This window comes from Pieris rapae, chromosome 3, assembly GCF_905147795.1.
Source record: "Pieris rapae chromosome 3, ilPieRapa1.1, whole genome shotgun sequence".
In the NCBI taxonomy this organism is placed as follows: domain Eukaryota; kingdom Metazoa; phylum Arthropoda; class Insecta; order Lepidoptera; family Pieridae; genus Pieris; species Pieris rapae.
In genome coordinates, this window is record NC_059511.1 from 813,468 (window position 1) to 833,256 (window position 19,789).

The 19,789-nt window shown below is 34.7% G+C and overlaps 2 protein-coding genes across 2 annotated transcripts; one reads left to right on the forward strand and one right to left on the reverse strand.

The window, feature by feature from the left end:
• The first annotated feature begins 8,699 nt into the window (after positions 1-8,699).
• LOC111002689 (pollen-specific leucine-rich repeat extensin-like protein 2) lies at positions 8,700-11,926 on the forward strand. Its single transcript, XM_045634537.1, has 3 exons — positions 8,700-8,721; positions 8,932-9,819; positions 11,913-11,926. The coding sequence occupies exons 1-3, from the start codon at positions 8,700-8,702 to the stop codon at positions 11,924-11,926; spliced, it is 924 nt and encodes a 307-aa protein (XP_045490493.1).
• LOC123690694 (fruit protein pKIWI501-like) lies at positions 11,864-12,954 on the reverse strand. The gene has a single exon (XM_045634579.1). The coding sequence runs from the start codon at positions 12,848-12,850 to the stop codon at positions 12,032-12,034; it is 819 nt and encodes a 272-aa protein (XP_045490535.1). The 5' UTR covers positions 12,851-12,954; the 3' UTR covers positions 11,864-12,031.
• Positions 12,955-19,789: the final 6,835 nt, after the last annotated feature.

Genomic DNA, 19,789 nt, shown 5'->3' on the forward strand with positions numbered 1-19,789 from the left:
TGGGATTTATCGATTGCCAATAAAATGTTTGTACAATAGCATACAGTTGTTTTATTATTACAGTTATTTGTCAGCTCGACTAAGCCTATATTTAATAAGGTGTTAGTATATTTCTTAGTGCTTACTCTATGGCAAGCAAATGATGTTTAAATGATTTCTAAATTATTTACAGATTATCTGTGAAAAATAAAGAATATTATTATAACTGTTTTTGGTTGTTTCATTGCTGCCAAATTGCGTCAAAAATTTGTGGTTAAATTGACGCAATTTAAAATTAATCCAATATGTTGACATGTGACATGGTTTTAGTAAAAGAAATAAGATATAATGTAGTTTAGACTATTTATAATTTAAACAGATATGCAGAGCAAACTTGTTTCAATGGATTAAATAAATTATCAAAATGTATTGCCGCAAACAGAAGACACCATAAACAACTAAATGGCAAAAGAAAAGAAAAGTACAGGAAACATTAAAAAGAAAAAAAGAAAGAGAAAATTAACATGCTATCAGAGATGCAAACGTAGAATTGTCAAGTGGTTTTATAGGAAGACAAAAAGATGTTGTAAGAAAGCCATTTTTGGTGTTCCAGATCCAAAACTATCAGACTATGACATTGTTGGAGTTAATTTAGGAGACGCCAGGGACAAATTAAAAATAAATAAAAGCAAATCTATTAAAGATTACCCTGAAAAGAAAAAGCCCTCCATTGTTACCTTGTATAAAAGTAATAAAAAGAAATCGATCATTAGTATACCATTTAAAGAGAAGCTCATCAGGGAATATGACAATATATCTTTAATCAAACCCAAGGGAAGTAATATTAAGGCAATTTTAAGCGATTTTAAAGAAAGAAATTTGTATATAGGATTGTCTAAAGATTCTAAGCTCAATCTTACAAAAAGCGATAAAGAATATTTTTCTAAAAAAGCTAAGGAATACGAAGAAAAATATAGAAAAGGATCCATTTTAGACGATTTAGACAAAAATAAAAGAAATTCTTACATGAAAAAGTATGATGATAAGTACAAAAATCTATCCTACTTGGATTTTAAACAATTAGAAAGTATGGATAAAGATAAAATAAAACACAAATTATCAATTACATCTTCTAAACATAATATTTTAAAGACTATGCTGAGCGACTATAAGAAAAATAAGTTTTCGTTAACAGGTTTATTTATTAAATCCAAAATTGAAATGGATAAACTTGATAAAGAGAAAATACAAAAACTTATAGAACTTTACAAAGATAAAGAGAAGAAGAAGAGTTATACTTTCGTCAAGCAATCCAAAATTAAACAGCTTAAATCAGATTTGAGGGCGAAATTAGCAGGCATAAATTAAGAAATTATATACATAAATAATTTAACCTATAAAGTCTTTTGCCAATTACGATACTTGAATGAAAATTAATAATGTCTTGTACTTATTGGATTTGTGATAAGAACAATGTACGCATGTTATTGTGCATGCTTTCTGGTAAATGGCTACACCTAGTATACTTGTAGTGTAGTGTAAAAAAATCATGATATCAATCTGTTTTATTTTTACAGTTATTAACGAATTTATTACAAGTTATGTGTTGCACTTGTAGTGATCACGATGTGACAGTAACTGAGTCTCATAGACAAATACACAAGGGAATTGAAGATGCTACAGAGACGGCAACACGACGAACTAAAAAACGATGCTGTCCATACAATTTCAACAGCAAATTTTGTAGGACAATTGGTGATCGGCTACTCTGCGGCTATAATACTAATGTTGGCACACCCCGAAATAGTGACACAATAGTAAACTTAAATAATGGATGTATAATAAGAGGTGGAAGATTAGAATGTGGTTATATTGAACCTCCTTATATTAATTCTAGAAGACCATCCGGCTGGGATCAGACACACGAAAATGAAGATATGTACTTGGAGAACGCCATCGATGCATCTATGACGTCTCCACCTCTGAAAAATAGGTTAAATCTAAAGAGAACAACTAACAATTTACGTGGTTCAACTAGCTGTCTTGAAATAAAGGACAGAATCGTTTGTCGCAAGTTTTAAGTTTTAAACATAAACGCCTTTCAAATTTACCTTTGACATTAAGAACTGGGACAAATTTTGCTAACGCTTTTCTTGAAGGCATGGTATGGAGAAATAACACTAACGCCCACATACCAATTTCAATGTTTGCATAAACTATGCAAAAGCATATAATTGCGGATAAACGCTATATTCGTGAGTTTATCCGCACAATTTTGTCAATAATATTATTGATAATGTTTTAAACAAAAGAGTATGTAAATAAATAAGTTTGTGTAGTTATGTTATTAAACACGAGCGATTTCTAAATGAAGAAGGAATCAAATAAAAACAACAATGCCGTGATTGTTTTTTTATATTGGTTCTTTAGCTTTATAATAAACAGATTTAGTAATTTTAGAGGAGGTTTCAGTTGGCTTTTGCCTCTTATAAAGACTAACAGGATATAAAGAAACGTAAATATAATAAATTTAAACTATTAAATAATGGGTATTGTACTGTCAAAGTCGCAAACTACTACTACATATTAAATGTAAGAAATATTTATAGATAAAGATTGTTTAAGTACAAATATTAAAATACATTTATTACGTTTAAAGTGTTCAGTTCGTAGCTCTCCTATCATTGTATAGTGAGAATAAATCACTACATATTATAAAACGAAGTCGCTTTCTCTGTCTCTATGACCCTTTGTATGCTGAAATCTTTGAAACTACGCAACTGATTTTGATGCGGTTTTTTAATAGATAGAGTGATTCAAGAGGAAGGTTTATATGTATAATAACATCCATTAAATAGTGGAGAAGTACTGTTATTTTTGAGGTTTCTAATGTGATGTCATAAATAATTACATTTTTTCACTAAGTATTGTACACATTGAAAAGGTCTACAGAAAAGTCCATGATGGTATATGTGTATCTCTTATGGATAACCCACATTTTTATATACAACGTTCACAGATTTTCTGTAGTGTATTTAGTATAAGCATTGCACCCGTGCGAAGCCGGGGCGGGGCGCTAGTTATTAATATAATTGCATCCTGTGAATCTTAGTAACAAGGTTGTACACTTGTAATTTCTCTTAGAAATTGCTGGCATAGAAGCTGTAATCTAACACGTCTAACTGCGAAGGTAGCAATTAGATTGTATCCAATACTTTCCAATGTAATTTTACACATATAACAATTTACTTTTGTTGCAAATACCATTTATCGGCATTATTTACGATGGATTTTTGTTGGATAGCTATAATCAATTCCCTTACTTTGCCATTCAGTGGTTTGGTTTAGTTTTTTGCTACTTCCCTAACACGGAAGAGACTTTATAATAGATTATATGTATAAAGTATATATCTAAAAATACCTTTTATTATCTACTGTGTCTGGTATGTTTAGTTTTCCTTTATACTTGAAAATGGTGTTAAATCTAGTACTGAGGTGAATTCCCAGTAAAAAAAACCTATTGTTTTACATTGAGATGCACATATAGCAGCAGAATTGTTATTGTATGAGTTTTTTTATTTATGTAAAAAAAATAACCGCCTAGAAACAGAAATTAAAACTACTTTTTACAATTCCGTATTTAAACCAAATATATACAAAATAAGTTATAAACAATATAATGCAGTTCACTTTAATAACTAAAACATTTCAAAATTAAATCAGTCTAATTTTTAACACTATCTTCTCAATAAATAGTCCAATGCATCTAATCCACCTTCTAAACTCGGTGGTCCATCATCAGCTAGTAAACTAAATATCTCTTTCATTATTTTGGAATCGCTGTCATCTTTTGGGTATATGTAGTCCAGAATGCGTGTTATCGATTCAGAGTAACCTCGCGGTTCATTTTTCCCATCGATAAGTTTTCCAAAGGTTGTTGTTATTAATAGGAGTGACACCAGGGCCAGTATTGTTTTCATTTTCCTGCAAATACATAAACAAATCTTAAGGTAATATTCATTATCGTAGGAAAATAGATTCGAACGAGATATAATAGGCATGGTTGCATTGAGAGGCATCGACGTAATTATTAAGTAGAGGCAAATTATATTTCAATGAAAATGGTCAACTTTTTTCATTCAAGTTTTCCAGTAAATATTTTATTGTGATTAAAATCTTTTATAGTTTAAATTTTCGGGTTTTATCGAACTATGACAATCATTGTCAGGACATTGATCTTTTCCACCTCAAAAAGAGAGATGTCAAGAAGTACTTGGCGAAGCGGGAAGACTCTGATTTTCTTAAGTAGTATTATTTGTTGCTTTTATATGTCAAATTTCAGTTTTTTTAATTTTATTCTGTTGTTTTTTTAAAATGTATATTTGCCTTTTAGTGCGCTTGCTTGTTTCCTGTTTTTTATACATAAATTGTTTATCTATGTAATCTGTTTTGACTTTCTGTATTGTCTTAGTATTTTGTATTATAATATGTATAAGTATAAGCTGTTAGATTACTTATAATTAAATAAATAAATAAAATCTCTATTGGGGGCTTTCTATTGTGGTTACCCTCTAATTCTGGGGCTGATGATATTTGGCGTCCCAATGAGACATTTCAAGTTTTCGATCCCCAACTAAACAATTATTGTTTCACGTCAGAATATATGAACCTACTGCAGTATACAGAAGTGAAGCAGTATCAACTATGGTCATTCATTAACGTGAAGTATTTTATGAATATATCCAAAGTTTTATTACAGTTATCCACTTAAGCGCAATACACACTGAGCCCGCCGGGCCGCCGACCGAGGCCGGCGACACAACCCGGCGGCCTGTATGAAAAGAATCATGTCGGCAACATGCGCCTGCACATGTTACCCACCGACATGTCGGCGGCTTGGGTTCGCCTGCGTTCAGTTGCCCGGCAACACAAAATTTATCGACACATGGCAATCACTGACTGCCAAATAAATTTCTCATCTCAAGCCGCCGACATGCCGCCGACCAAATTTTCTGACTTGTAATAAGTGAAGTCGCCAACTAGGCCGCCGACAAAAAGTTGAAAACATAATGTCGACGGCCCGGCGGGCTCAGTGTGTATTGCGCCTTAGTACGCAAGTAAGAATTCCTATAGTCACAAATATTTCCTTTATTTGTATAAATATGAATGTGAAAGTAGGCGTATTTGACTAGAAAGTTAAGGGCAGAACCGTTAATTGCTGAGTGTGTATGACAGATTTATTTCCTAGAAATATAAAAGAGAGTTCGATTTTACACGGCAATCTAGGCAATTCAATAATTTTGGCTAAGAGGCAGAATGTTGATGTTTTACTAAGGTAAAATTGATAAGTTTAAGGGCCTGTTTCACAATGTCAGGATGAGTTCCAAATAAGCTATTTATTACTTATTGGTAGGATAAACTAGTGTTTGTTGCGTTTCGCGACTGTCAGATAGCGCTATTCGTCATGAAACGCGAAGTTTCTTATTCGGAACTTTTATCTTCCAAATATTTTTGCTTTTGATTTTAATGTATGGATAAAGTACCAACTATGTGTTGCATAGCTATTTGGTACATTATCCAAAGTAGCCCGTATATTACAGAAATAAAGTTAAAGTATTACAGAAAAATGTCTCTTCACGTCTGACATTTCTATAATATAAAAATAATCCTCGAAGGTAGTTTTATTTTTCAAATAAATACAAAAGACGTTTTGAAGTGTTACAGTTTTTTTTAATGATTCACGTTGCCTGCGGCAGTTGGTTGGGTTGGGGAGATGACTCGGCAGTTACGAATTAATTAATAATATTGCTAATTTATTTATTTTTATAATTATTTATTATTGGCGATATTGTATTTAATTTACAGTGTTACCACTACAAAGAAATTATACGATTACGAAAAAATATCCCGAAATATAACAATCCAATATTTTATTTTATTTTTTAGAAGTTTTTGCCGCCCATCACCACTATGGAACCGAATCAATTCAACTTGGGATCAAGAAAAAAGCGACCACCAATTCTTAAACCTGGCAACGCAATTGCGAGCCTTTTGGCATTATGAGTGCCCATGGGCAGTTGTCTCTTAACATTTGTTATATAAAGTTCGAAATTATAATAATGTTGGTACAAAAGAAGCGCTTCCCTAAAAAAATGGTATTTCAAAAACCTTTCAAAACCAAAGCCCTTTGATAAATACATGAACAAATTAATAGATTAAGGGTCTGTTTCACAATGTCCGGATAAGTTCCAAATAAGCTATTTATTACTTATTTGTAGGATAAACAGTATTTTTGCGTTTCACGACTGTCACATGGCGCTATTTGTCATGAAAAGTGAAGTTTCTTATTCGGAACTTTTATCTTACAAATAATTTATGTGTTGCATAGCTATTTGGCACTTTATCCATACATTGTGAAACAGGCCCTAAATATTTATCTGTTATCAATATGTTAAAATATAGAGTCACTACTATGATACAAGAATTATATTTTAGAAAATTAGATACGAAAAGATCTTACCTAGACAATTAAGCATCCAAAAGCAACACAAAATCACTGCACTTGGTACGTAATTTTAAACATATTGCGTGCTTCGTCAACTAATTAAAAGCAGTGTCTTATCCATTGTACACATGTGGAGTGACATGCGTCGGATACGAATACTAACCAACCCCACTTTCTTTATGAATTATGTAATCAAGACACGCTTCCGTATAATTAATATGATAGTCGCTTATTTGCTCCGAGATACGAATTAAAAAACTATTTATTTGCTAATGTGCTTTTCTTATTAACATTTGTGAAGGGAATTTCTATTCGGCGTTTTTATATCAAGGTACGAAAACAGATGAAAATGTAAATATTTTGGAAATACAATTTGCACCGTCATTACAAAATGCGTGATTTAATGTAAATAAATTTAAGAAATAAACACTATAATTGTAGTTAATTCTAATATACCTAATAACTAACCTTAAAAATTTAATAATTAAAATATATTATTAAAAGGAGTCCCTTTGGGCAAGGTTCCGAAGATACTGGCAGCATTCCCTCTTTGAATAGCTAGACTAATTCTTTGTCCGAGGTAGCTGCCAGCTCTTCGGTCTCCTGTGATGTCGACTAAACTTTTTATACCGTTTATGAAAACCTTAGAAATAAATTTCACTCCACTTGTATTTCTAATGAAATCTTCTAATCTAATGTTGGAAATGTTGTGTAGAATGGTTCCATGTCTATGGCTCGCTGCACCAGCGGAGTGTTATTAAGATTTTTTTGGTTCCTGTTTCGTTTGATGTATAACTTTCGCTATTTAGTCTTTTATTTCTTTAAAAATGTTTGATTTAAGTCTCGTTAAACTCAATAGTACTATACCATATCATTAGTAAGCTAATTATCTTCAATTATTCACTTTCGTTTTTACAACCGTGTCTGTAATCTAACGAACGTAATCTTTTTTTTACTTATAAACCGTAGTTGACGCATCTTTGGATAACAAAGCGGTCTTTGTACTTTCAAATGTGCTTACATTCAACTAACTGAACTTTTTAAAGAAAAAAGTATTTTGTTGGAAATGTGAGTTTAATTTCACATGGCGTGCTGACTTGATATTCCGTTGATGTTCGGCAAACCTGTCTGTATACTTTCAAATTCGTTACGAAATTTTTGATTAGAAAACAAATTAAAAAGTTTGAACGTCTCGCGCGCATAATAACGACCGTAATAGGGCGCGAACCTCGAGGTTGGGACTTCATCCCGGCTGTTCACCAATTAATGAAATCAATTACTGGTGCTACAACCTTTTTAGGTCTAGGCCTCAGATTTCTGTATTTCATGATCATTTGTCAATCTAATTGGTTAATAGGTTCTGTGCTTCCTTGTCCTTGACACGATGACTTTTTGGGTCTACAAAAAGCCGAGTTCCTCACGATGTTTTCCTTCAACGTTATGTTAAATGCACAATTGAAATATAGTCCATTGACGCACAGATGGGAATTGAACCTGCAACCTCAAGGATGTATTTCGCACGCTAAAGCTAACACTGCTCTACTGCATCTATCTATACGAATTTGCTGATACGGTGAAGGAACCCAGCATCTAACAGTGGCAAACGAGCAGGCTCATATGGCAGACAAATAGGCTCTAAGGCAATGATTGATGTAGTGGATATTTGTACCTCGTTTGCGACAGAACCGATTTAAATTTTCATCGCTAGTGTTTTAAAGTTAGAATCAATATAATGGTTGATTAACTTTTTGTATCGATAAAAGATTGCTAACACTGATTGGTAAAAGAAGCGCAATATTAAATTTTTAGCACTTTCAGTAATAAGCCCTATAGGCAAACATGATATATATGAGATAATACAAATATTTAACAAAACAGAATTACAAAAACTAAACGAAAAAAAAAAACTAAACTTTGAGGCTAGTAACTAAGTATATCCAAATGTAGCTCGATTATCAAAATTCTCATTGTGGACATCGGAGAGCGATTGGAATGAAGGGACAAATGGAATTAAAAATAATGGTGAAACACAAGAAGGTAGGAAATTGTTCGTTGAGTTAACCTCTTATACTCTTTATTGCGTGTCAAAGTTTTACCTTACCTAAAATCCTTCAAGAAACAATGATAAATAATTGATCCGGATCCTTATTATTTAAACGAACAATTTTTTATTAACCATTATTGTTTAGACAGCTTAGAAAGCAGTTTGTTAGCCATGAACAACTTCTTTAAGGTTGGTATTTTTTAAACTTTTTTTTAATTGAATACATTTGTTTAAAAATATATATTATTCCAGGTAATAGTGCTGTACTTATCGCTTTATCAGTGTGACCAAGTGCTAAGTAGGAAAATTATAAAGAAAGTATGGATACTCAAGGAATTTCAGCACGGAGCAGTCCATCCTTTTAGCCCGATATCGTTAATAAAGGAAGCAATTACGCCCTTAGGAACATTGAGCGTTGAACATCTCATAGAAAAAAGAGATTTACATCATGAACACACACGAAAAGCAAGAGATGCTGAAGATATTGAACTACCAAATATTGAACAAGTAGTTGAACCAGATACTGTAATTGAAACACAAAAAGAAATATTGTCTTCAAACAACTATCTTACCGATATTATTTTAACACGTGTGGAGTTTCATAGGGGTAAACCAGTTGATGCCATTAAGTTACAATCTATTACATTTCCTGGTGAAACGAATCAAGATGGTGTAGATACAAGCTCAGATCTAGTGGCGCAAGCTGCATCGAAAGAGAGTATAACTGATACTGAGCATGAAAGTGAACCTCCAAAGGAAACTGAGGAAATAGACAGTGAAAGCGAAAAATTAACTGAACCAAAAGCAGATGTAGAACAAATCAGTAATGTAGAAGAGAAGAAAAATGAAGAGGAAGACAAAAAGGAGGAGCTTCAAGACGGTAAAGAATCACAATTAGAACTCTCAGAAACCAAAGATGAAAAGGTATCCGGCGAAGTGACGCAAGGTTCTGAGGAATCATCAGGTGTAATTGAGAATAGGGAGACCTTATCAGAGCCTATCAGTGATCATGTGGAGGCTATACCGGTTAAACCAGAACCTCTAGTTGAGTTAACTCCAAAACCTATAGAAACTCCAGGAATTCCTGTGAGTCCGTTACCACAGCCAATATATATTCCTTTATACACGGATGCCAAGATACCCGCGCCTATTCCTGTACAGCCTGTTGTATCGGAAGTAGTCGTTACAGCACCACCTGTAGTAGTTGTTACAGAAAAGGAAGTGGTAGTCGCACCTCCACCACCACCAGTACAAACAGAAACCACTGTGATCCAAACAGAACAAACCCCAGGTTTATTTACTCGAGGATCACGTTTTATGTTAAACGTTAGCTCTCGTATTTTAAGGAAATTGTTAAGATTAGTTTCAAGGGTACAAGCACGTATTCCGCCTCCACCAGCTGAAGCATAGTTATAAATAAATATGTATTTCTTCGTTACTTTCTTATTGTTGTATATTTAATAACAACTAGGGTTGTACTCTATTAGTGTTTTAATTAAAATTTAAGATATGCGCAGTGTATTTCTTATTTGCATCATGTCATGTCGTAGTAAATAACTCACAATATTATATTCTCCCTGAACCTGAAGATTTATAATAATAAAACCCCTTTATTTGTTGATATTTTTAACTTACATGCTATTCTTATAAAACGGTAGTATTCTTAAATCTAATTCACTTAGAAAAATAATACATTTATTTACAACCACTTTGGTTGTCTGTCGACATAGGCCTCCCACAATTCTTTCCATGCCTCTCTATCCTTGGCAGACCTTCTCCATCCTTTTGGTAGATCATCTTTCCATCTTTTAATTTGACCTCCTCGTTTTCGTTTCCCGTTCCTCGGGTACCACTCTATTACATCCTTAGTCCATTTGTATTTTTAGTCCATATTATATGTCCAGTCCAGATCCATTTAAATTTTCTTTTTTTGTACAAGGTTGACACTGACTTTTGTTTTTTTTTTCTTATTTTTGGAACCTGAAGATTAATTTCTCCTAGACATAGAAGAAACCTTTCCCCATATTCTCTAGTATTTCTTTAGTTTTTTACCGTACTGCAAATAAACATTACAATGATAATTACGTCATTATACGAATAAGAATTTCATTCTACGTTATAATCACAAAAATGAGACCTGTTCATAAACCTTATAATTACCTTTAACAGCGCCATTATGTTTTTTACGCTCACTACGTACTATGTCGTTGCATGAGTTTTAATGAATTTTAAATATATTTATTTTAAATTTTTATTTATTTATTTATAAGTTCTAAAACATTACAATTTTATGCATATCCATACACATGTTTACGCATCAATTATGTTAGACCATAAGCAAGGAAGTAAGGGAAAGAGTTTTTTTTATAGAATAGGTGGCTCATCTGATTGATACCGCCACCCATGGACAATCTCAATGCCAAAGGGCTCGCGAGTGCGTTGCCGGCCTTTTAAGAATTGGTACGCTCTTTTCTTGAAGGACCATAAGTCGATTTGGTTCGGAACTTCAGTTAAACAAGCATCCACAAAATAAAAAAAATAATAACTTCAACTAAATATAAACTTAGACCTCATTAAGAGCAAGGTAAACAAAGTTACGGTAAGTTGTAAAAGATATGAATATTAGTAATTAAGTTGTAAGAGCGAGAGGTGAGTGGTATTCACGTCACATGCGTCAACGCGCCAAATAGGTCTGGCTTTATATAAGTATCAAACTATTTAAAGGCCTGTTTCACAATGTCCGGATAAGTTCCAAATAAACTATTTATTACTTATTGGTAATATAAACAGTATTTTTACATTTCATGACTGTCAGTTAGCGCTATTCGTCATGAAATGCGAAGTATCTTATTTGGAACATTTATCTTTCGAATAATTATTTATGTGTTGCATAGCTAATTGGTACTTTATCCATACATTGTGAAACAGGCCTTTACATAGTTATGATTTTGTGTAAATGTTTAACACATTAAAAAAATACGCTGTATTTCTAACTAACATTATTTCTCGGCTAAACACGCTGCATGCACGTTATTTTATTTAGGTATTGCTTCATTAAAACAGATGTATTTTGAATCTTAAAAGAAAATTTCACTACGAAATCTACACTTTGAAATAACTCTTGCTACGCCCGGTAAATATCCAAAAACCCTCTACTTTTATGGCAGTATCAATTGAGATGCCGATTTATTACACAGTACATAGACTGATTAGTTTATACTAATTGATTTTTTCTGTCAATTTGTGTTTACATTGTCATGCAGGTGACGTCATAAGAATGTTTTATTGAAACGGGAATTATTATGAGGGTAAGTATGTATTAAAAGAACTTTAAACATTAGAAGCTGATATAATATAAATCCTAAAATTTCATCTTTGCATTAGATCAAAAGAAATGAAGCCATACATTTTTAAATAAAAAGGTTTTTATTATGCTGTAGTCTATTCAGGTGTAGGTACATCACTGGATCGTTTGACAGTTATGGTAATAAGTAATCACTTTCCTACTTTGTGACTAACACCGCTGTCTGAGCCTCCGTTGTTGCCATAGTTTCCTGATCCGGAACCACCACTTCCACCTCCCTGGCTGCCTCCATAGCCACCGCCGCTGGAGCCACTGGAGCCTCCGGAACCTCCCGAGGAACCTCCCGAAGAACCTCCTGAGCCTCCTCCGCTGGAGCCTCCGGAACCTCCTGAGGAACCACCTTGGCTGCCTCCATAGCCACCGCCGCTGGAGCCACTGGAGCCTCCGGAACCTCCCGAGGAACCTCCCGAAGAACCTCCTGAGCCTCCTCCGCTGGAGCCTCCGGAACCTCCTGAGGAACCACCTTGGCTGCCTCCATAGCCACCGCCGCTGGAGCCTCCGGAACCTCCTGAGGAACCACCCTGGCTGCCTCCATAGCCACCGCCGCTGGAGCCTCCGGAACCTCCTGAGGAACCTCCTGAGCCACCTCCACTCCCGCCCGAGCCCTGGCTACCCCCATACCCTCCAGAGCTACCCCCACTGCCACCTGAGCCTTGGCTTCCACCATATCCCCCTGAGCTACCCCCATTGCTACTTGAACCTTGGTTTCCACCGAATCCAGAACTCCCCCCACTGCCTGAGCCTTGGCTTCCACCTTGGTTTCCTGAGCTCCCCCCATTGCTTCCTGAACTACCTCCGTATCCACCAGAACTACCACCACTTCCACCCGATCCTTGGTTTCCTCCAGAACTTCCTCCGCTACCTTGGCTACCACCGGATCCTCCTGAGTTGCCACCTGAGGTACCAAATCCTCCTGAACCACCACCAGAACCTCCTGATCCGCCAGAGCTACCACCATAACCACCAGAGCTGCCACCAGCGGAGCCCTGACCACCTTGGCCCCCAGAGGAACCACCACTTCCTCCGCTGGAACCACCTTGCGAGCCTCCTCCTAGTCCACCAAGACCCTCAGAACCGCGTAAAGCGGCTCCTAGTCCAGTCCCGGAGCCACGACTGGTTCCAGTAGCTCCAGAGTCACTTTTGCTTCCAAACAGACCCGATTTGGCCTTGCCAAAAGCGTCGGAGCTGCTGCTTGTACCACCAAGTTCATCTCCTTGTATCGCTAGCACTGAACAAAGCAGAAAGACTACTGCAAGGCATTTCTGGAATAGATAAGATTCAATGTACAATTATGTTGAAAACCTCTCCATTAGTAAAAAACAATTAAATTAAGATAAGGTAATTTTTACTTGAATTCCACGCATATCGTGCGTTTGTATATTTTAAAGCAGCGACAGTTTCACAGTTTGATATAAATCAAACAATTGCTTATTAAATAAATAAAAATATTGAATTATAAAATTTGATTACCTTCCCCATGATGGTGTATTTGTTTGCCTGTTACAAACTTATGTTATACCCTGATTGCCTCACCACTATCTTATATACAGGGCATAAGTATATTATAATATATTCTATAATGTAGATTGGTATTTTATATTTTTGCAAATATTCAATTAACGATAATTATAAGATTCCTTAGACTCTAGTTCTCTGTAAAGATTAAACGGTTTTATATTACAATGAAATCACAGGAAGCAAAAAATGATTAACTTATACTAAACTATATTTGCACTTAATTCTAGAAAAAAATTTAAATTGTGAAGCAGTTAATTATCTACTTAACTGGTATAGACTTGGAATATACATGATCCAATAAAGAATTTTGAACGCATAACCAATAAACTCAAATTTAGGTTTTATATGATGCAAGTCTTTAAGCATGTTTTAATAAGTACTAGACTAAAAATGACAGTATTTAATGAGTAGTAAATTAATGTGTTCATAGAATTAATACTTAATATCTATTAACACAAACACAATTTTGTTGGATCCCACGAGAATATGTGCTGGCTCCTATTTCACCATGCCTCCTGCTGATAGAGAACAAATGCATGTTTTTAATTTTTTTTATTATTATGAATTACTTAATATGTCATATGGAACATGGTATAATGGTTGCAGCTCCTTACAAACGTTGTGTAAATAAAAAAACTTGGCAACTTAAAAGAGTTGCGGAGATTTTGTTGCCAGTTCTTCTCCTCCATTATACCACCTTTGATAACTAGCAGTAAATATAAAATTAGAAGCATTTCATAAATGTTTCTTTTTGGAAGTTCATAAGTGCACATTTTGTTACCTATATGAATAAATAATTTTGATTTTGAAAGTATAGGGTTTACATACATGTCGTCTTTGTTGCCTGAAAAATTCTAGAAGGTGCTGTCAAATTTTCGGTCTAATATTACTCTCACTCTTTTCTAGTTTTGTGTGTGAAGTCTATTTGTCCACAGTCGATCTTCGCAGGATTCAGAGACCGATACCCTAGGCCACCACTGCTCCATAGTAGATGATAAATTCTCAGTATAACAAAGGCTATCTATTAACATATTTCACGGTTAATAAAGGAAAAATCCTATAGCGATCATAAATAGCATTTTAATTGTACAGTGTATAATTCAATTAGCCGTTCCACGTAAATATTGAATTATGACGTCATACCTCGATACTTGTAATTGTTATACTTGACGTCATTGGTAATCCTAGTATTTCAAGAATAATATTTTTAAGGGGTAAAATATTTCCAATGAATGTTGTTTATCAACTCAATTTTTTATTCAATTATTTTGAGCATACAGCTGAAAACTTAGACGGAAAAAACTTAAAAAAATATGATTAACAAATATACTTTTGTGTGCATTTGCAATATTCTTAACTTACGTGGTAATAAATACAACAAAGAATTTAATAAGTTTGGTCTCTTTAAGGGGGCCTTCAAACTTGGCGCACTGTTATCGCTAATAATAAATAATAAAATTTAAAAACAAAAAATTTTAAATTACGTTTGTTAAAATGTTTTTTTATACAACAGTAGGCAAACGGGCAGGAGGCTCATCTGATATTAAGTGATACCGCCGCCCAGGGACACTCTCGCTCCAGGGCTTGCGAGTGCGTTACCTTTTAAGAATTTGTACGCTCTTTTCTTAAAATCCAGGACTATTAAGGTAGGATGCGCAATGATGAACGCAACCGCTCACCACAGCCAGATAGCCCAGACTCTAACCGAAAGTGCAAGAAGGATGACATCATAAAATCAGCTGACCTGAAATTCTTTCTCGAAAACGTAGCTAGCTCCCGTACTTTGAGAATTGTAGTGTAGTACATTTTTACGATGGACTCTGACGAAGAAACATTGTTCTAAGTGTTCCTATTAAAACGAAAATAGGATTCATTTTGTAAGCCCATAAGGAGAATTGTCAAGGGCAGTAATAAAATAAAACGTATTTCTTCAATTTATTTGTGAAATTCTCAATAAATTTATTGAATATTTCTTCCCATGCCTTTTCCTTTTCAATTTTTTTGCTATAATCCCATATCGCTGGACGACTGTCAACCTCATCGATAAATTCTTCAACCTGATTTCATGTTCATGCTACAAGTCTATTGCACAAAAAAAATGCGTACGAGCGCTAAACTAGCACTAGCGCTGGTTTAGCGCTGGTATCGAGCGTTTCTTATTTACATATATTTACAAAGAAGTGCGGAACGTTGCGTCATATTTGACGGAGCCCTTACGCTGGCATCATTTCCTCGCGCCATAATTTTCGTTGCAGTAGGAAAGTTTTTGGAACGAGCTGCCCACTGAAGTATTTCTGAACCAATTCGACTTAGGGTTCTTCAAGAAACGATGCCCTCTGGCAGAGTGTCCATGGGCGGCGGTATCACTTAAGATCAGGTGAGCCTCCTGCCCGTTTACCCCCTGTTCTATAAAAAAGTAGCAGTTTTGGGGTTACCGGTACCATCTACCAACACCGACTTAATCTTTAAATAACGCCTGTGCACTTGAACCCATGGCCCCAGAGTCTCTTCTCCAAGGGAACAACATCAAAGTCAGAGAAAGAAGAGAAAAAGTTAGCCGTTTATTATAAATAGTTTAATATATTTTAAATATATAATATTAGATATAATAATTTTATGTTAAGAAATAAAGCAATGAATGTAATACAAATAGAAGATTATAAGATTCAATAGAATTATTATATATAATTGATATTATCATATTAAAACACATTGACTGTATCGTGACTACAATAGCTTTGTTACAAGTATTTTTGGTCTTACAACATAGAAACCAGTACTACAATTTACAAACTCATTTCTAGCTGTAATTAGCAATACTAGCAGTTGTTGGCAAATTGATTTCTTGAACCACCTGTCCGATATTGTTAACCTCTGCACCGTCATTAGCAGCTATTGCATTTGCGGCATTGTTCGAGTTGTCTTCAGGTGAGTCTCGAGCCGCAGAGAGTCTGGAGGCACGGACCCCATATATATCAAGACAGTATCCTGTGCTTAGGCATACTACGAGGAGTACAGCTACAACCTGGAATAAGAATAATAGAGGAATGAACGTTGAAACTATAGGCAAATTATGGTTTTGATCTCATACACGTGGACATAATATATTTACTGACTAAAAGTAAACATATTATAACATAATATTTTTTCTACAGGCGTTTATTTTTAAGAGTAGTGTTGTCAAACCTGAGGTCATGGACCAATTAATTGCCTTTTCACATACACATACAGAAATACACAACGTACAAAGATCTGAGGAAAAGTCGAAGGGTTGTAGCACTAATAATATATATGTCGCAGCCATCTAGCTTAATCAGCCGTTCTATTAACAGACTAGCTATAATATATATATTTAACTAAACGGCGCCGTAAACTGGCTGGCTAATTGCTTAAGTCATTCGTACGATAGAGCCATTATTTGGCAGAAATAAAAAGATGAAACATACGACATAAGAAATATTTCTTTTAAATTAAATTGGTTAAGTCAAATTTGGCGAAGGAAGAATTCATGGCTTCGACGTAGGGAGTGGACCGGTATTGCAAATGCGGAAGAGTTACATCTGGCGCAGGACGAGACGAGTTTCAGGAAACTGACGGCCAAGCTCCAGTATTGGAGAGTTACTTGAAGAAGAAGATGTCAAATTTACATTATTATTGTCACTACACTCCCCAATGTACTTGTTGTTTTTCATGAAAGTTTAGAAAACACCATCAAAGTTGTGATTTGCTGACGTTACATTCAGTTCCGTTTCGAGTTTGAGAGTGGCAGTAAGTGGAATTATGTATAAATTAACAACATATTATATATATAACATATAGGTCATTTGCCTAGCTGTTTGATCAACTGGCTGAACATCTTTCAAGCCGTTACTTAAATTAGGCCGTTTAGTTAAACGGCTGTTAATTGAACGAACTCACACACTCACGTAATGCAAAACACTTACAAAACGTTTTAATAATGATAATTTAATATAAAATTCAAATTTACCTTAGAGTTCATTTTGTTGTACTTATGTTTGACGAATAACAGTATTAAAAAAAACTGGAAGTCAGGTTTTTATATGTGCAAATAATTATTATGTATCATTTGCACTAAATTTGTATTGATATTTAAATAAATTTAAATTCTTTAAATTACCAATTTTGTAATCAATACGTGTCAAGTACTACTTGTTTTGCTATGCACTCAATTACATTAGTAATTAGAAATCCAATTTAAAAAAGAACCACATTAAGATCCCCCTTAATCCTGTCTACTTCAATTTATGAATTGGATTATTATAAAAGTATTCGAAAACAGTAAAGTGGAGTGAAAAAGTATTAAACTGGTGTCCAAGGACAATTGAGAAAGTGGACAGACAAGATTAGGGAAATGGCAGATGTTCCATGGCAGGGAGTGGCATAGTGCAGACAAGAAAAGCGGGATTTGGAAGAGGCTTTTGTCAAATGTTACACAGACATCTAAAATGAATGAGTCGATTGAAATATAAATATGTTTTAGTTTAAAGTGTCTGCAGTTTTTTATATTTTAACGTTTATTCAACGAATATAGAGTATTTATACTTGCCTTAGTTAGAAACAATAATAATAATTAAAACCAATTTAAAAAGTTTGGCCCCTCTGGCAGTGTAACTTTAACACTGGCAGCATTTCCTCGTTACGTTTACTTATTCGTTGAGTGAAGAAAGCACCAGCTCTGGGGTCATTGGTACTATCTACCAGGCACCAACTAACATCTTTAAATAGCGCCTGTGCACTTGAACTACACGGTCCTAGTGTTTCTAATCCAAAGCAAAGAAAATCGAAGTTGGGAAAAGGCTTATATTTGAGCCATTTATTATTTTCCGCCTGCTCAGTGGCCGCCCTAGCTTTGCTTCCGAGGGCAGCGTCTCGGTCCACACAAGTAGCACCCCTTGCCAAAGCCTGTCCCATCCTCCAATGGTCCAACGACATCACATCAGGCCGCTTGCCATCGTTTCTAGCGATGCCTGTTGGCTCCTAAATGGCTGGAACGTTGACGGAGGCAAGAGAGCAGTGTACGATGTCGTTGTCGTAGCACGGCGAGGTGAGAAAAACGACTTGCACCTTTTGGCAATAGAGGCCATGGTGTCCAAGGCTACTTACTTCAAAGCAACAGGGACACTTATAGGAAGTATATACAGACACTTCTAAGCGGAGACTGATGGCAATGCGAATGATTTAGGGTCCAAAAGGTGCCAGTTTGGCGAAGGATAAGCATTAAGCCAAAACTGCCATCAACCTGTAATCGAAGTACGACTTAATAGGATCATCCCAGCTTCTTTAAAAGTTGACGCTAGAAGGCAAACTGAAGTATGTGTTGGATGCTAACCACGCATTTATCACATCTGTTAATTCCGGACTGCTAGATTTGGAAGCAGATGAGAGAATCGCTGGAAGAGCTACACTTGTTATCTTGCGTACTCCTTACCAGCCAGCTCCTATCCTGGGATATCTATGATGGGAATTTCATGAAGATGATTCATAACTAACGTTTAAAATAGATTTCAAGAAGTTTTTAAAAGTTTATCCAAATAACACAAGTTAAGTTGGGAATAAACACACAGAATTTTAAAACAGTCCTGTGAATCTTCAAAAGAAATTTATGTTTTGATATTGCTGAGTTAATGTTCAAAAGAACTTTTAAAAACTCTGAACTATGAAAAATTGTTTTTTAAACAAACACATATATAATCTAAATGTTATATGTCTATCAAATATTTGCAAGTATATACATACTACACTTACTATTGTGGGATGGAATCAATCAACATTATATCTATAGTTTTTTTGGCCTTATATTTAATAGAGAAAAATGTTACAGATAAAAATGGATTTGGTAAAACCCAAGAAAAATAATTTGTTCAAAGTAATTATGGGTTTTCATGAGAACCAAGGACACAGATAATGCTCGAGGCAAAGCCAGTAAAGTTAAAAGATAATGTAGGGTTCTTTTTAAGAAATAAAATGAGATTAAAACAAATCGAATAATTCGTTCGATAATAATAATAATTAATTCATCGTAGTCGGCGGAGCTATAGCATATCTGTGGTAAAAACAAAAATGTGCTTTTGTAAAACGCTAATATGAATAAATTTATATCATAAGGATCCTAGAAGGATATAATCATCAATGAAAAGATAGATGATAGTACCGGAGACCCCAGAGTTGGGGCTTTCCTCTCTCAACGGATAAGAACCGCAATAGAGAGAGAAAATGTACATACAATGCCAGCGTTAAAGGTACCTATTTTTATTACTATGTAGGTTAAGAAAATTGGAAATACTGTATATTTGATTGATATGTTTAGGTTTTATTTCAATAAATATTATCATAAAAGTATCTTAATGATAAATTTAGC